Here is a 16251-nt window from a genome sequence, read left to right on the forward strand (position 1 = left end):
ACACACCTTTTCGGATTAAGGACCAGAGATAATATATTTGGGGGAAAGGTCTGTCTCTTGGCAGCCTCCTGCATGTTGAATAAGAAAGACATCTGTGTCATCCCCCACCCGGCACCCCCCCCGCAATGCATTCCCTCTCTCTTCTGAACCTGTTGCTGTGGGGCTGGAGGAAAAGAAGGGGTTAAAGATAGGGGTGGCTCTGACTTGCTTAGGGGCTGGTGGAAGGAGGGGGGGTTTCATAAAGATAGAAGAGGTGACACCTACCACACAGAGACACATGGAAGAGAGCCTGTTCTTCGTCTTCATGGGGGTGTGGGGGGGTGGAGATGGGGGAGCTGAGTGTGGGGGCTGCCAGAGAGAGGAGGTGGGGGCTTGATCCTCACGACTAGACGGAGGGAAGGAAACTGAAAAGGGCGAAGGAGGGAGGAGAGGATGTGCGGGGGGGGGGGTATATAAGCAGAATGGTAAAAAGAGGGCTGTGATTAGAGGATTGATGCAGTGAGCAAGAGAGGGAGAGAGAGAAAGAGAGAGAGGAGTGTGCAAGAAAAGGATGTGGGGAGTCTGAGTGAGGGATGCGGTGTGGGTGTGAGACAGTCGCAGGATTTGTGTGTGTGAGAGAGAGTGTGTGTCCAGGATGCTGCGTTTTGCGGGGGTGGGGGGGCGTTGAAGGAAAAGGATGCTCCAGTTGTGAGTGTCCAATTGATGCAGAAGGAGATGGGGAGGGCTGGATGGAAGAAGGATGTTCTGGTGTGTGCAATGCAAAAGTGTGGTGTGGTGTGTGTGTGTGTGTGTGTGAGAGAGAGAGAGAGAGAGAGAGAGAGAGAGATACCCCATTGCAGTATTCCCAGAAGGGGAATGCAGGGGTGTTGATGTGGGGGTGATGCATGTGTGCGCGCCAGGACTTTGCATAGGGATGTGGGAAGCAAAGTGACTGCTACGAGTGTGTCACCAAAAAGTCAATGCAGTTGTTAGGAGAATGCAGCTGAAATAGTGTGTGTGTGCAAGGCAGGGAAGGAGGGAGGGAGGGAGGGAAGGAGGGAGAAAGACCATTGCAGTGTTCAGAATGCTCAAGCACTATGCAAGGAATGCTCACAAATTGAATCATCAAAGCTATGAGTGTGGAGCTGAAACAGAAACACCCTGAGAAATGATGTGTGTGTGTGTGTGTGTGTGTGTGTGTGTGAGAGAGAGAGAGAGAGAGAGAGAGAGAGAGAGAGAGAGAGAGAGAGGGAGCGCACATGTGCAAGAGAGGGACAGGGAAGTGCAGAGTTGAGACATGCCACACGGCTGGGTATGTGCACGTGTATATTTTGCACATATCATACCACTCAGTGGTTGACTTGCAGTCGAATGTGTGAACAGCCAAAAACTCCTTGTGGCGGGGGCCATAAGGATGCAAATATACACACCATCTGTGACATTTGAGTTGTGACAACCGCTTCACACGTGCCAGTCCTCTCTCAACGTGTCAGTCACACAGTTGATTAACATGCATGTGCTCTCATGGAGGAAGCGTGAAAGAGCATGTGAATGAATGAGAATCACACACACAGTGCAATGGTAAAGTACTACTGAGTATCTCATGTATGTGCAAGCACATGTGTGAGAGGGACAGCTGACTGCAAATACAATGATGCAGTGCAAAGGTGTTCAATAACATTCTTGTGAGCATACACATACGTAGCACTTATGCACCAATTATGCATTTTACTGTCTCCACAGAGCACAAGACTGCCCCTAATTCCAATAGGTGCAAACTGCTAAACCAGAGTTTAGAGAAAAGGTGACTGAGAGGTGACATGATAGAAGCTTGTAAAATTCTGCCTGGCCTGGAGAAAGTGTAGAGAGAAAAGTCCCTCCCCTCTCAGAACACTAGAACCCCAGAATAGCCAATGATGCCGAATGTTGGAAGATTCAGGATGGGCAAAAGTACTTTTTCATGCAGCACTATGAACTTGCTCCCACAGGAGGTAGTGATGGCCACCAACTTGGATGGCTTTAAGAGAAGATTGCACAAATTAATGGAGAAAGCAGTTGATGGCTACTAGCTATGATGGCTGTGCTCTGCCTCACTGGTCAGAGGCAGTAATGATTATTTAATTTCTATACCACTTAATTGGGTGAATTGGGTCTTAGTGGAGGGGTAGGACCTTTGATGAGGAACATGTCATGCTCCTTCTGGGGTAGCCTGACCACCTTTGGTCTCCACGCTGCACTCGGTTCTCACCTGTGGCTCCTAGAAGCTGTCAGCATGCAACAGTGGCTACATCCCAGGAATGGCTTCAACTGGCTAGCTAAACCATGTGAGGGTAGCCAATGGGATTCAAGCCCTTGGTGAGTTAGGGACTTCTCCTGCATGTGAAGACAGGCTCTGACAGATTGAGCAGATGAGACCAAGAGTGAGTCTCAATGGTCAAGAAGAAAGAAAACACTGATCCTCAGCCTCTGCTGCCTTACAGTATAACTTCAGGAAAAGAAAATGTTCAGAAGTAAACCCTACACAAATCTACACATTTGGGTGGCAGTTGGATTGTAAGCCTTTTTCTGGCAGCTAAGCTGGCGCCAGATGTCTTGCTCTGTTTTCCTTTGGACCACATAAATGAGGCCGAGAGTGGGCAGCCCAGGACCTCCTTACACATTGCCCGGGCTTGCACCCGAGGGAGGTCACTTAAATGCTGCTAATGCAGTTTGACTTCACCCTCAGAGGTGCACTCCATTGTCTCTGGAGACAGATGCCAATTAAAAAATATGCCTTAGTATAGTTAAAATATCTCTAAGCGGTATACAGAAAACTGAAGCAACAACAGACAACTTGAACAAAATATTACAAAAATATACAGTTACATATAAAAACGCTACATTAAAACCAAGTTACTAATATATAAATCAATATGCTTCCAAATACCAGTTGCTAGAAACCACAGGAGGGGAGAGTGTTCTGGTACTCAGGTCCTGCTTGCGGATTTCCTACAGGTATCATGTTGGCCATTCTGAGAAGAGGATGGTAGACTAGATGGGCCATTGGTCTGATACGGTAGTAGGACATGCCATTTTAGGGCATGAAACTTAATTTTTGCAAATTTCTTCAGTGAGGGGGTCTTAAAAAATATGTTTTTGAGTGTGAGGAATTCGAATCTGCTATTATTTTTGTGACTGGACAACATTTAGCTTGGTAAGTTTATGCTTGATGAAAAACACATAAATTGCTTTTGGAAAACCAAATAATTTAGTTTTACCTTCTGAAAATGTTGGGTAATGCTAAATAAAATAATAAGAAGAATAATGTATAACTGCAAATACTTGGCAATCATTTTAAATGATGTCTATGTAATTTTACACACATTTTACTTACCAAGCAAAACTAAATTATATTCATTTAATCAAAATATCTTTTGACTTCCCAAGTCGTGTTGCAAGTTTTTAGCACCCTTCAGTTTTGGAATTTGAAGGTTGAACAATTCAACACACCCTAATGTAGCAGTCTTTTCTTATGTTCAAAGCAGTGCAGCCCATGAACATAGCCCAGAGGCCTCTTCCTGTTGCCTGCTGGGTACAAGAGCATCCTATTTTTGTAGGCTCAAACAATGTAAGCAAAACCATGCAGTTTCTGGCACCCTTGGAGGGCTACTGCGCCTGACTGCTGGCAGACAATATTTGGCCCACTCTGCATAAAAGGGAGGAGTGTTAAATCAACACATAATGCACACCATTATTCTAGCAACATACCAGTTGTTAGAAAAGACCATATAAAAAAACCTCTTGCTCTCTCTCACACACACATAGAGTGAAGCATGTTCTTCTGTGATGAAATTTTATTCTGTGAACAGCCTTGAGATCTTATGATGAAGGGCAGTATATAAATTTAATAAATAAATCAGTCCCCTGCACTGAATACCAGTTGCTGGGGATTCCAAAGGGTGGGATACTGCTGTCATGGACAAGTCCTCCCTGGAACTATCCCCCTCTCCCCACCTCTCTAAGAAGGCACCCTAACCCACCGCATCACCCACTAAGAGGGCTTGGAATAAGTAGCATCCACACCCCAACATCCCTGTCCTAGGAACATAGGAAGCTGTGTTTATACTGAGACAGGCACGAGTCCATTTAACTCAGTACTGTCTACACTGACTGGCAGCAGCTCTCCAGGGTTTCAGACGGGACATTCCCAGCCCTTCTTGGAGATGCCATTGGAGACAGAACCTGGGGACTTCTGCATGCAAAGCAGATGGTCTCAGAGAGACCTTAAAAGATATTGGGAGAGGTGAAGGATGCGTAAGGATACCCCCATGCTCTTCAAATCTCCCCATCCCAAAGTCACTCAAAGGGGCGGAACCATCATTTTTTGCCTCCCCCATCTGCATTGATGTATTTCCTCCATCCATCCTGGCCTCCCTGTCTCTTAGTCGCTTAGCAACCAAGCCACTGGGGCTCTGGGGTTGTCATGGCGACAGGCTCCTGCTCCCGCATGGCGCTGAGAGGTTTTTTTTGTGGGGAGGGGGGTAGGATGCAGTTCTTTTTTTAAAAAGGCAAAAAAATAATTAGTGGCTTCCTATATTTTTTTTTTAAAAAATACAACTCCCAACATTTGGGGCCAAAGGCCATGGGGAAAGATCTTAAAGAGAGAGGTAAGACAGAAGGGTTCAACAGAGAGATCAAGGGGATAGGGGGGAATTATATGGAAGTATAGCATCAACCTTCCCGCATTACTCAGATTCAGAAGCGAATGAAAATCTTCTTTCCTCCTCTGTAATTCTTACCCCTCCATTCTACACAGCTGCAGAGCAACTCCCCCCCCCAACCCCAGAACCAGCTGCATTTAAGAAGGTGGTGAAGGAGGGATCCCTAGTCTAAGTAATCTATACACTCAAGGAGGCCGCTGCAAGTCAGCATAAGATGAGGGAGCCCACTGGGAACGCAGCTGCCTCACTTCAGATTACACAGTTATCTTCTCTACTCCAATAGGCAATTCAGTGCATGCGCGCGCATGCGCGCACACACACATATATTCATATATTTGTTTCCTGCTTGGCAGGGGGTTGGACTCGATGGCCCTTGTGGTCTCTTCCAACTCTATGATTCTATGATTCAACATACATGCTAAGGGGATCAGCGTCAAATCTGGTCAGCTTCAAAGTTCCCCTTAGTTACTGGGGGGGACAAAAGTTTGCTGCAAAGTGGTTCTATATTATACTGCTTCCCTGATCAGGAATGTTGGCTAAAATGTGTGTTTTCTGTACTACACAGAACTCCTCTTCAACAATGAGGGAAACAGCTGATGCAACATTCTGTGCATAACAAAAGGGGGCTGACCAACTCCTTTTGTTTGTGTGCTCTTCTCCCTTCAAACTGTGCTTTTATTTATTATGTATTTATGACAAACACACACAACCAACATTTAGATACACAGTTCTTCCCTCTTCACAGCAATCCTGTGACGTAGGCTAGGCTGAGAGACAGTGACTGGCCCAAGGTCACTTAGTGAGCTTCATGGCTGAGTGAGGATTTGAACCCCGGTCTCCCAGATCCTATTCTGACAATCTAACCCCAACTATACAAACCTGAAGGTAACACAGTGTCTTCCCAGTAAGCATCCTGCTTGGAGATGCACTGTCAACATGTGAGTGGGCCTATGTTCATGCAGCCTTCCCCAACCTGGTGCCCTCCAGATGTTTAGGACTACAACTCCCATCAGCCCCAAGAGAAAGCTCCAAAACATCTGGTGCACACCAGGTTGGGGAAGGCGGGCCTAGAGCTCATCCGGACTTTCCAGACACAGGTCTGCACTTTAAAGTTCCACATCTGTTTTGTTGTTGTTCTGGCGCTTTCCCCAGGAAAACCTGCATTTTACTGCTGAATGAGAGCAAACAGCAAACTGCAGAAAATCTGATTGCCACTTGCTCTGATGCGAAAATGCGGATTTTCCTGGGGAAAGTGCAGGGACAAAAAATTCCCTGCTTGCACAGAGGGATTTAAAACCAGACCTGTGCCCAGAGATGCAGCACAAAAGGAAGTCTTGACGAACCTCTAGTGTGCTTCTTCGGTTTAACACAACATACAAAAAACTCTACTGTATGAACCTAAGTGATTCCATCCAGTTCTGCTCCCAGCTTCCCAAAGTAGCCAGTCAGATGTTCTTCAGAACTCTCCAGAAGTTTTGTGAGTCCAATAACTCTTCAATTTTACAACTTTTTCTTTCTGAAGGAAGCTTTCCAGGCATATATGTCCTATAAAGACATAATAAGAGCCTTTTGGATCAGGCCAAGAGTCCATCTAGTCCAGCAACCTGTTCTCACAGTAGCCAACTAGATGTCTCCATAGGAAGCCCTCAAGCAGGAGAGCACTCTGCTGCAGTGGTTTCCAGCAACTGGTATTCAGAAGCTTTACTGCTTCCAGCTGTGGAGGCAGAACATAGCCATCATGGTTAGCAATCATTAATAGCCTTATCCTCTTGTCTAATCCTTTTAAAACCATCCATGTTGGTGGCCATTATTGCTTCCTACAAGAGTGAGTTCCATATACAGTGGTACCTCAGGTTAAGTACTTAAATCGTTCCAGAGGTCCATTCTTAACCTGAAACTGTTCTTAACCTGAAGCACCACTTTAGCTAATGGGGCCTCCTGCTGCCAAAACACAATTTCTGTTCTCATCCTGAAGCAAAGATCTTAACCTGAAGCACTATTTCTGGGTTAGCGGAGTCTGTAACCTGAAGTGTATGTAACCTGAAGCATATGTAACCCAAGGTATCGCTGTACACTGTGTGAAGGACTTTCTTTTATCCGTCCTGAATCTCCCAACATTCAGCTTCACTGGATACCCACAAGTTCTAATGTTATAAGGGGGGTGGGGCTTTTCTATCTACTTCCTCCTTGTTAACTTCTATCATGTCACCTCTTACTCACCTTTTCTCTAAACTAAAAGTCCCAATCTTTCTTATTAATGGAGTTGCTCCATCTGCTTAATACTTTTGATCCCAACAACAGCAGATCAAAAAACATCCGTATGTACTAAGCATCCACACATTGCAAAAAGAGGCATTTCTCTCCCAATAAACTACAACCATCAGCATCCCCTTTGAGATGAGCTTGAACATTAATTACCACCCTGTATGAACATTTTTTATGGGGACGCAGGTGGCACTGTGGGTTAAACCACAGAGCCTAGGACTTGCTGATCAGAAGGTTGGTGGTTCTAATCCCCGCGACGGGGTGAGCTCCCATTGCTCAGTCCCTGCTCCTGCCAACCTAGCAGTTTGAAAGCACCTCAAAGTGCAAGTAGGTAAATAGGTACTGCTCCGGTGGGAAGGTAAACGACGTTTCCGTGCACTGATCTGGTTCACCAAAAGCGGCTTAGTCATGCTCGCCACATGACCCAGAAGTTGTAAGCCGGCTCCCTCGGCCAATAAAGCGAGATGAGCGCCAAAACCCTAGAGTCGGTCAAGACTGGACCCTTTAGCTTTACTTTATGAACATTTTTTATAGACAATTAGCAAAAGGTCTAGAAAGTGTTCATAGGTTTGCACAAACTATATAATGCTGTTTAGGGACAGTTCTCTAAACAAGGATGGTTTTCTTGCATGTTTTTTTAATAGGGTTAGAAAAATACACAAACACTGCAAACCATGAACACTGGTTTTCAATTGAAATACAGCTTTATCTAGACTCGTAGAATATTTTTATAACATTTTTACTTTAAAAGATAGATTTTGTTGTTTGCAATTGTTGTGGGGGGAATCATTATTAAAGGAACTGAAATTGTGGGAAAAGGAGGGATGAATTCCTAAATTAATTAATTTCTGCTGGAACTCATGCATACTCAAAGGTCATGCACTCCTGAATGAGAGCAGTGGTGAAGATTGCTTGGTGGACAAGGAAGGACAGCGCAGACATGCTCAGTGGCACCTCCTTGGTAATTCCTACAAACAACCCCAAATCAAAGCAGATTGTGGGCATTCAACACGCATGGTCCCTCAGCTTTAATGAAGCCCCAAACAAGACAAGATTAAGGCAAAGGGTGAAAATGCCATGCTGGTTTGGGCTGATGGCGTTGTAGTCCAAAACAGGACACCCTGTTGAGGAAAGACTGACATAGCACAAGGAGTACTGGGAAGTAGTTTTACAGTGGAGGGTTTCTTTGCAGCCATGTGCTAATATAACAGCAACCTGACAATCCATTCTGAAAACACACTCTTCTGCCCCTCAATTGGTCTTCATTATGTTACTCAGATGAGACAGATGGAGGAAGCTTAACATTTAGATTGGTGGGTGCGGAGAGGAGAATGGGAAGACCTAACTAGAAGAATGCAAAGAGAACACATTTTCAATTAAAGGCCCCAGGCATAATTGCACATACATGTCTCCTGATTTCAGTGGCAGTGCATTATGGCCTGTGTAGTCTTTGAGCTTCATAAAAGCTTATCATTGTGCTTATGTATTTCAGTTGCCAGAATAAAAACACAAAAGGGTTGAAGGACTGCAATTAGTTTAAGGGAAATTAGGGACTGAATAAGTTGCCTTACACTGAGTCAGCCCATTGGGGTCCATCTAGTTTAGTACAGTACTGCCTACACTGACCGGCAGTGAATATCTAGAGTTTTAGGGAGGAAGTCTCTCCCAGCCATTACCTGGCGATGCCACTGGGGACTGAGCCTGGGAACTTCTGCAGGCAAAGCAGATACTGTACCACCCAAAAGTAACATTTTACAGGTTTAGAAAATGCAGAGAAACTGAATAGAGAAGTTCTGCACCGCCCCCCTTTCATAACACCAGCATGAATCTGAATGGTGGGGCATTCATGACAGACAAAAGGAAACACTTCACACAGAGAATTGTTAAATTACAGAACTTGCTCCCACATGATGCAGTGATGGCTGCCAATGTGGACAGCTTTAAAATGACAAAAGACAAATTCATAGAGGATAGGGCTACCTATGGCTACTAGTGGTTATGGCTGTTTATTTATTTCATAAAATTTATATACAGCTTGATAGTAGAAAAAAACCTCAAAATTGTTTACAAAGCAGATAAACAATAAAGTTATCACTAAAAAGTTTGCAACCATAATTTAAAACATACAGAATGTTAAAACTGCAATAAAATCGACTGAGTTTAAACGCCTACAAACTTTGTAACCAACTGGGGAGCCTTGTCTAAATAAGAATATCTTCAGCAGGCGCCAAAAGAAATAGTGGAAGTGCCTGCCTGATAGGTGCCTGCCAATAGGTTCCAAAGTGTTGGTGCCACCACCCTAAAGGATCCAAGATCTTACAGATACAGTGTGAATATGGCACTTGTAAAAGTACCAAATCCACATATCTAAGTAGTCAACTGTGCACAGATGGAGTAAGGCAATTTCATAAGTAAACTGGTCCCAAGTTGTTAAGCTGTATTTTCTCCAAGGCCAAATCAGTCTGCCCGTCTACCAATCACTGGCAAACAAGAGCATGGGTAGGCCATTAGCCTCATGTCCTCTTGGTGGACTTCTTGGAATCATATGACTGGCTACTGTGAGCAACAGGACGCTGGACTGGATGGGCCTTTGGTGACCACATAATGTCACAGATGCTCAGAGTACAGGGGGTACTGCTGTACCAGGCCTTCAGCCAGCAGGATCCCCAGACTCTGAGCTTTCATTTTTAAAAATGTAAGTCTCTAGCCCCCCAGAAGGAAGGCAACCATTGAGACAATTTTTGTGAGATGCACCAACCTGGTTGCTCCCACCTTTCAGTGTTTGTAGCCAATGAGTGAAGTCAAAGATGTGACTTATTTGTGCTCCAGATGATGGTAATCCCCGGGATCCCAAAAAACTATTTCATCCTCCCCTTTAGTGCATTTTTCCTGCTTCTGCCTCATTTTCCAGTTTTTGGAATCTCCATAGTTTTTGCCCTTCCTTTCCCCCTAGTAATCAGGATGCATCTTTACTGTGGGGTAGGGGGTTATCTGAGATCAGATATTCCGTAAAAGTTATCATGGCACAATAAGAGCAGGTAGATGTTAAAAGACCGCCCCTGAACTGGAAAATGCAAAATATGAAAACTTTACAAAGAGGCTTAGGCATTTCTCCTGCTGTGCTTGAGCTAAAGGCAAAGCATTAATTAAGAATCCACTATATAATTAACTTACAGTACAATGGTATACATGTCTACCCAGAAGTACGTCACTTTGTGTTTAGTGGGGCTTAGTCGCAGGTACATGGGTACAGGATTACAGCCCAGGCTTTAATTTAGGGTCATCATTGTGGGAAAGCAAATTTCTTGCGCCTTTAACAGTTATGTGTCAAGCATAAATTTAACAGGTTAAACCTTTTCTAGCATGGAAAAATAATTATGGAGGGAAAGCTTCACCTGCCTGCATTCTGTCAGACATTTTATTACATGTGCAGCCACTGATTTATTTTTCCACATGCCACTCCAATCGCAAAAGAGGAAACAAATTTGCATGCAACACAGCATATGCAGATTTTATGCAAGTCTGTGCCTGCTTTTGTGAGTAGGTCATAGGACCCAATCTGCATACAAGATTCTGGTCCCAGAAAATTCTGTTAGCATCACTGTGTACTATACAGTGGTACCTCTGGTTACATACTTAATTCGTTCCGGAAGTCTGTTCTTAACCTGAAACTGTTCTTAACCTGAAGCAACACTTTAGCTAATGGGGCCTCCTGCGGCTGCCATGCCGCCAGAGCATGATTTCTGTTCTCATCCTGAAGCAAAGTTCTTAACCTGAGGTAATATTTCTGGGTTAGTGGAGTCTGTAACCTGAAGCGTATGTAACCCGAGGTACCACTGTATGTTCATATTAACTGTTAGGCTGTGGGCACGCCCTATATTTAATACACATGCCTCCTCCTTCCCCAAAAGAATCCTGGGAATTTTAGTTTGTTGTGGATCCTGGGAATTGTAGCTCTATGAGGGATAAACTTCAGTTCCCAGGATTCTTTGGGGAAAGTCATGTGTTTTAAAATGTATGGTGTGTACACACAGTCTAGTGTACAGACATATTTTCCAGGATTCAGCACAGACCTTTAGGCTGAACCAGCAGGATTCTTATCTTATGCTCTGAGCTACAGCCGCTCTCATACATTTGGCTCTCACACATTTTGACCATAAGAATAATGACCATTTGGTGCCAGAAAAAGAGAAATGTTTCAAAATGTGAGCATGCTGACCATTTGGCACGGAAACGTACTGCGAAAAAAACCGAGATGCCACAAGAATATATAATGTCCATTGACATATGCATGAGTGGATCCGGCACGAACACAGCAGATTCCACGACGTGCCATTAGCCACAAGGCTAAGAATGGAACCTCCATAGTCAGAGGCAGGTTAGCTTTGATTAGCACACACTGGAGAAAACAAAAGGGAGGGTTGTGGCTCTCAGGCCCTGCTCACAAGCTTACCAAGAACAGCACGTGGCTGTGAAACTGTTAGAAACTGGATGACTCTGTAGTCATGACTGTGAAAAAATGTTCAAGGCCAATGCACTGAAACTAAGCAACTAAAAATGCAGTAAGTTTCCATGTGGTGCATTTTTATTTTTTGCAACAGACAGCGGGTTCTAACCACCCTGAGATGGGCCACGAAAGGTGCAAAATTGCCACACATTCCCAATTGTTACCATGCAGGCATGAACCACCCAAACCAGCATTTTCGTTTCTCTGACAGATACAAGCTCAATGTTGGTGTGAGTTTGCAAGGAAGTAATTTCAAGCGGGTTGTCAGTGCAGAGATGGGGGGGGGGAGCAAAAGGATTGGTTTTATTGTCAAAGTTGTCACCCTGAATGAAAGGAATTCAACAGGGCTGAATTCCAAAGATTTATGTACAGTATTTTTAAAAAGCAGCCAATCTTTAAATACAAAATTTACATTTCTACTCACACATGCACACTCTACATCTGTGAGCTTTTAATGCTCTCCTTTGACAGAACCCCTTCCACAGTTTCTGTTGCATAACTGGCATGCATCATGGGAGATTCTGGGGCATGGTCTAGGTCAGTTAGCAAGTACTGTGGGCTTAGTTTTTCAAAAGCCAAGCCAGAGACCCGACTTTTGAAAATTTTGTTATCTCTATGGTAGTTTTTGTTATGTGAATGGTGCCACGGACCCACCTGGCTGGGTTTCTGCCACCACTGTCGCCTGTGGGAGTGAGTTCCACACCTTGACTATGCACTGCATGGAGAAGGACTTTCTTTTATCTAACCTGAATCTTCCAATATTCCTCTTCAGTGGATGTCCATGAGCAGTGTTAGAAACTGAGCTATGAAAGCTAGGAGCTAAATGGCACCATGAACCTAGATTATGGGAACAACAACGGAATGTCTAGGTGCGCTTTTTCTTTACAACAAGAATACAAAGCTGAAAACGAATGAACGGCAGCTAAAATATTATGTTCATTTTTCACATGGGCTAGTCCTTCCCTTGCCCACCCCCCTAATATTCTGAAGAGGGTCTCTTCTCCATTCTTCAGAGAGTAGCTGGAAGTGGGGAGGCAGAAAAAGCTCCTCCTTTCCTTCCACTCTGCAGTTTTAATCTGAAATCTTAGGTGCAGTACTGCGCCCAGAACTCAGAAACTGCTCACTCTAATGAAATTCCCTGTCGCAAAATATACCTAGAACAACGGGAGTTTCAAACACTGTCCATGGGTCCTAATGTTTTGAGAAAGGGAGAAAAACCTTTCTCTAGACACTTTCTTCATGCCATGAAGAAAGCCTTCTATCATGTCATCTCTTACTCGCCTTTTTAGTTTAGAGAAGTCCCACATGTTGCGACGTTTCTTCGTAGGGAAGTTACTCCATTCTACTGGATTTTTTTTGCCCTTTTCTGAACTCTACAATATCCTTTCTGAAGTGAGGCAACCAGAGCACTTATAAGAACTTTGTAACTAAGGCTTCCTCCTGACCAATGACTTTTTGTGAGTGTATTCTCCAACATGTCATTGATTATATTTACTTACTAGTTAAACTTATACCCCTCCAAAAGGAGCCCAGGGCAGCAAACACTTTTGCGATTAAAACATGCAATGAAAAATAAACAAAAAATATCTTTAAAATATTTTAAAATTGTTTTTAAAAAACTAAAAATAATAAAACATTTTAGAAAAATTAAAATCAGATGCAACCAAATCATGTATCTGGATAGGCTTGCTGAAACAGAAAAAATTTCAGCAAGGTGTCTAAAAGAGTACAATGATGGTACCTGCATGAGGTTAAGAGGCAGAGAGTAATAGTGCTTTAGCGAGTGCATTTATACTAGGTAAAAGGTAAAGGACCCCTGGACGGTTAAGTCCAATCAAAGGCGACCATAGGGTTGTGGTGCTCATCTCGCTTTCAGGGAGCCAGCGTTTGTCCACAGACAGCTTTCCAGGTCATGTGGCCAGCATGACTAAACCGCTACTGGTGCATGGAGGACAGTGACTAGTGCCAGAGCGCACAGAAACACTGTTTACCTTCCTGCCACAGCGGTACCTATTTATCTACTTGCACTGGCGTGCTTTCGAACTGCTAGGTTGGCAGGAGCTGGGACCAAGCAAGAGGAGCTCACCTCATCGTGGGGATTTGAACCACCGACCTGCCAATCAGCAAGCCCAAGAGGCTCAGTGGTTTAGACCACAATGCCACTAGACCATCCACACATCATTCCGCTTCATTAGTTGCTGTGTGAAGCTTCCCCACTGCATTATTGCTATCTGGAGGGACACTTCTGTCTGCCACAAAGGCTGGACAAAAAATAAACTTGAACATTTGTGGTATAAAAAGGTATAGGATTTCAGCAGGCAGTTATGAGACCTGCATCAACTGGAAATGAAGCCGTCTATCTGCCCCAACATTTTGCAGGTGCAAACCATATTGAGAATGGGATCATATTGAATCACATCAATACAGTATCACCATGTACAAAAACAATCAAGAAAACACAAAGCATATCACTTGGATAAACTAGGGGAAGAGAAGCACATTCCACAATGCAGCTTTCATCCCCAACCTGGAGCCCTCCAGATGTTTTGGACTATAATTCTGTACTGGATGGAGGCTGATTGGGGCAGCGGCTCTAGTCCAATACAAGTAAGTCATCAGATTGGAGAAGCTTGCCATAATGTCTAACTGCTGCAACTGTCTCTCCGGGCTGCCAGTATGCTGGGCTTAAATTCAAGGTGCTATAAAGCCTTCAATAGCTTGGGACCACATTACCTGAAGTATTGCCTCAACCCATATGTGCCCACTTGACCACACAGCAATCTGTGGAACTGGCACCTTTACAAGTGCCACAAAATATTCATCCCATGCTTGTGAGACATTGAACATTTAGTGTGGCAGGAACTATGCTATACAACTCGCTTGCTTCTTTGTGTCAGGCAAGCACCTTAGTTGCTTTGCTTTTTAATGCTTGCTAAAATCTTTGGGACGCAGGTGGCGCTGTGGGTAAAACCTCAGTGCCTAGGACTTGCCGATTGCATGGTCGGCGGTTCGAATCCCCACGGCGGGGTGAGCTCCCGTCTTTCGATCCCAGCTCCTGCCCACCTAGCAGTTCGAAAGCACCCTTAAGTGCAAGTATATAAATAGGTACCGCTCCGGCGGGAAGGTAAATGGCATTTCCGTGTGCTGCACTGGTGCCGGCTCACCAGAGCAGCTTCGTCACGCTGGCCACGTGACCCAGAAGTGTCTCCGGACAGCCCTGGCCCCCAGCCTCTTAAGTGAGATGGGCGCACAACCCTAGAGTCGGACATGACTGGCCCATACGGGCAGGGGTACCTTTACCTTTACCTAAAATCTTGTTTGTTTAGGCAAACATAAACAGAGCCTGCTGGATCACGCTGATGGCCCAGCTAGTCCAGCATCCTGTTCTCACGGTGGCCCACCAGATGCCCGTGCAAAACTTACAAGCAGAACCTGAGCACGCGAGCACTCCCCTCATGTGTTTTCCAGCAACTGGTAGTTGGGGAAATTGCTGCCCCTATCTTTGGAGGCACAGCTAGCCATCATTGCTAGTAGCCATCAACAGACTTCTCCTTTATTAAACCAACCCAGACACATAATTTTATGATGTGTGGTTCTTCTTAAACTCTGTTGAGTTTACAATTTTTTTATTTTTTTAAAAAGACTTTTTAAATAAAGTTTCATAATTTTTTTTAGTGAATATCACCTCATTCTTTAACTACAACCTCCAGGAGGGAAGCACTCGCAATCACAGCAGTCTCCCCATCACCGGAGCAAGGTGGAGGAAGACTGTGGCAGGAGGGCTGGCAGAGCATCCACAAACACCATATGCACATCCCGCTCTAGGGCCTACATGTCCTTCGAGAAGCTGCCTCTTTCTTGTTCCTCTATGTCTTCCCTTGATCCACACAGGCTACTCTCCCACAGGTACAGATTCCTTTCCAAATAAATTTTATTAGTTTTCCAATATTCCCACAATAGCCAAATTACAACGATATCAATTAACTCCCAATTAATACAATCATTCAAATGCCAATCAACTTCCAATTAATACATTTTAGATAAAGGAACTCCCTGCATTTCTGAGTTCCGTAATCTTATTAATGTCAGTTACATTTCAGTTAATATAATAATCCCTTAATCAACAGCTGCATAATTAATGATTTCCATTTGTGTTGTCATACTATATAAATTTATTAAACTTCAAGTGAGAAACTCAAACTATTATCTTTGTTTTGTCCTGTGTGTGAAAAACTGTTCTGCCCATGGAGATTCCTTCTGACCACACAGGTTCAGATTCCCCCCCACACACACACCCTGTCTTGCGCAGGCTAGAAGGGAGGTCCACCCCATGCAACAGCAACAGTGTCCAGCATGATTCCTGCATAGGGCTGTCAACCTATTTGCTCCAGCAGACTCCTACATCCTTCCTGGTGCCACGGTGGGCACTGCACCTGTTACCTGTCTAGCCACCTATCCAAGGCTGAGTGGTGAATGGCCCCCTTCAGGCTTTCTTAGTTTGGAGCTGTCCCATTGGGAAGCTCTAGCAAAGAGGTAGCCCTCTGGGTGTTTTTAAAACTATAGTTCCTCTCATTTCTGACCACTGTCCATACTGTCTGGAGATGATGGGAGTTGAGGTCCACAACATCTGGAGGTTATCATAGTGGCTACCCCTGCTGTAGCGTGTAAAAAAAAAGTGTAAGTGTGTATGGGGAGTGGGGTGCTATTCCTCATTGCCATACGTTCATTGGCTCCCTTCATTTGCAGGCAGCATGTGGATGTTGTTACCAGCAGTCCTTGATTGGTGGACATTGGTGAAGT

General features: G+C 44.4%; 1 protein-coding gene across 7 annotated transcripts in view; it reads right to left on the bottom strand.

Moving 5' to 3' along the window:
- DLG4 (discs large MAGUK scaffold protein 4) overlaps nt 1-16251 on the bottom strand; it is a 127934-nt gene that overhangs the window by 83760 nt on the left and 27923 nt on the right. For 2 of the 7 annotated variants that reach the window (XM_081886754.1, XM_081886750.1), the window contains exon 1: nt 265-758. The exons of the other annotated variants lie outside the window; for them this stretch is intronic. In XM_081886754.1, the coding sequence (XP_081742880.1) occupies nt 265-306 (42 nt within the window). In that variant the 5' untranslated portion in view covers nt 307-758. Of the gene's footprint in view, nt 1-264; nt 759-16251 lie in introns of those variants that run through there. 7 annotated transcript variants of the gene reach the window in all.

This window comes from Podarcis melisellensis (assembly GCF_964234715.1).
Source record: "Podarcis melisellensis genome assembly, chromosome: 13".
NCBI classification, from domain to species: domain Eukaryota; kingdom Metazoa; phylum Chordata; class Lepidosauria; order Squamata; family Lacertidae; genus Podarcis; species Podarcis melisellensis.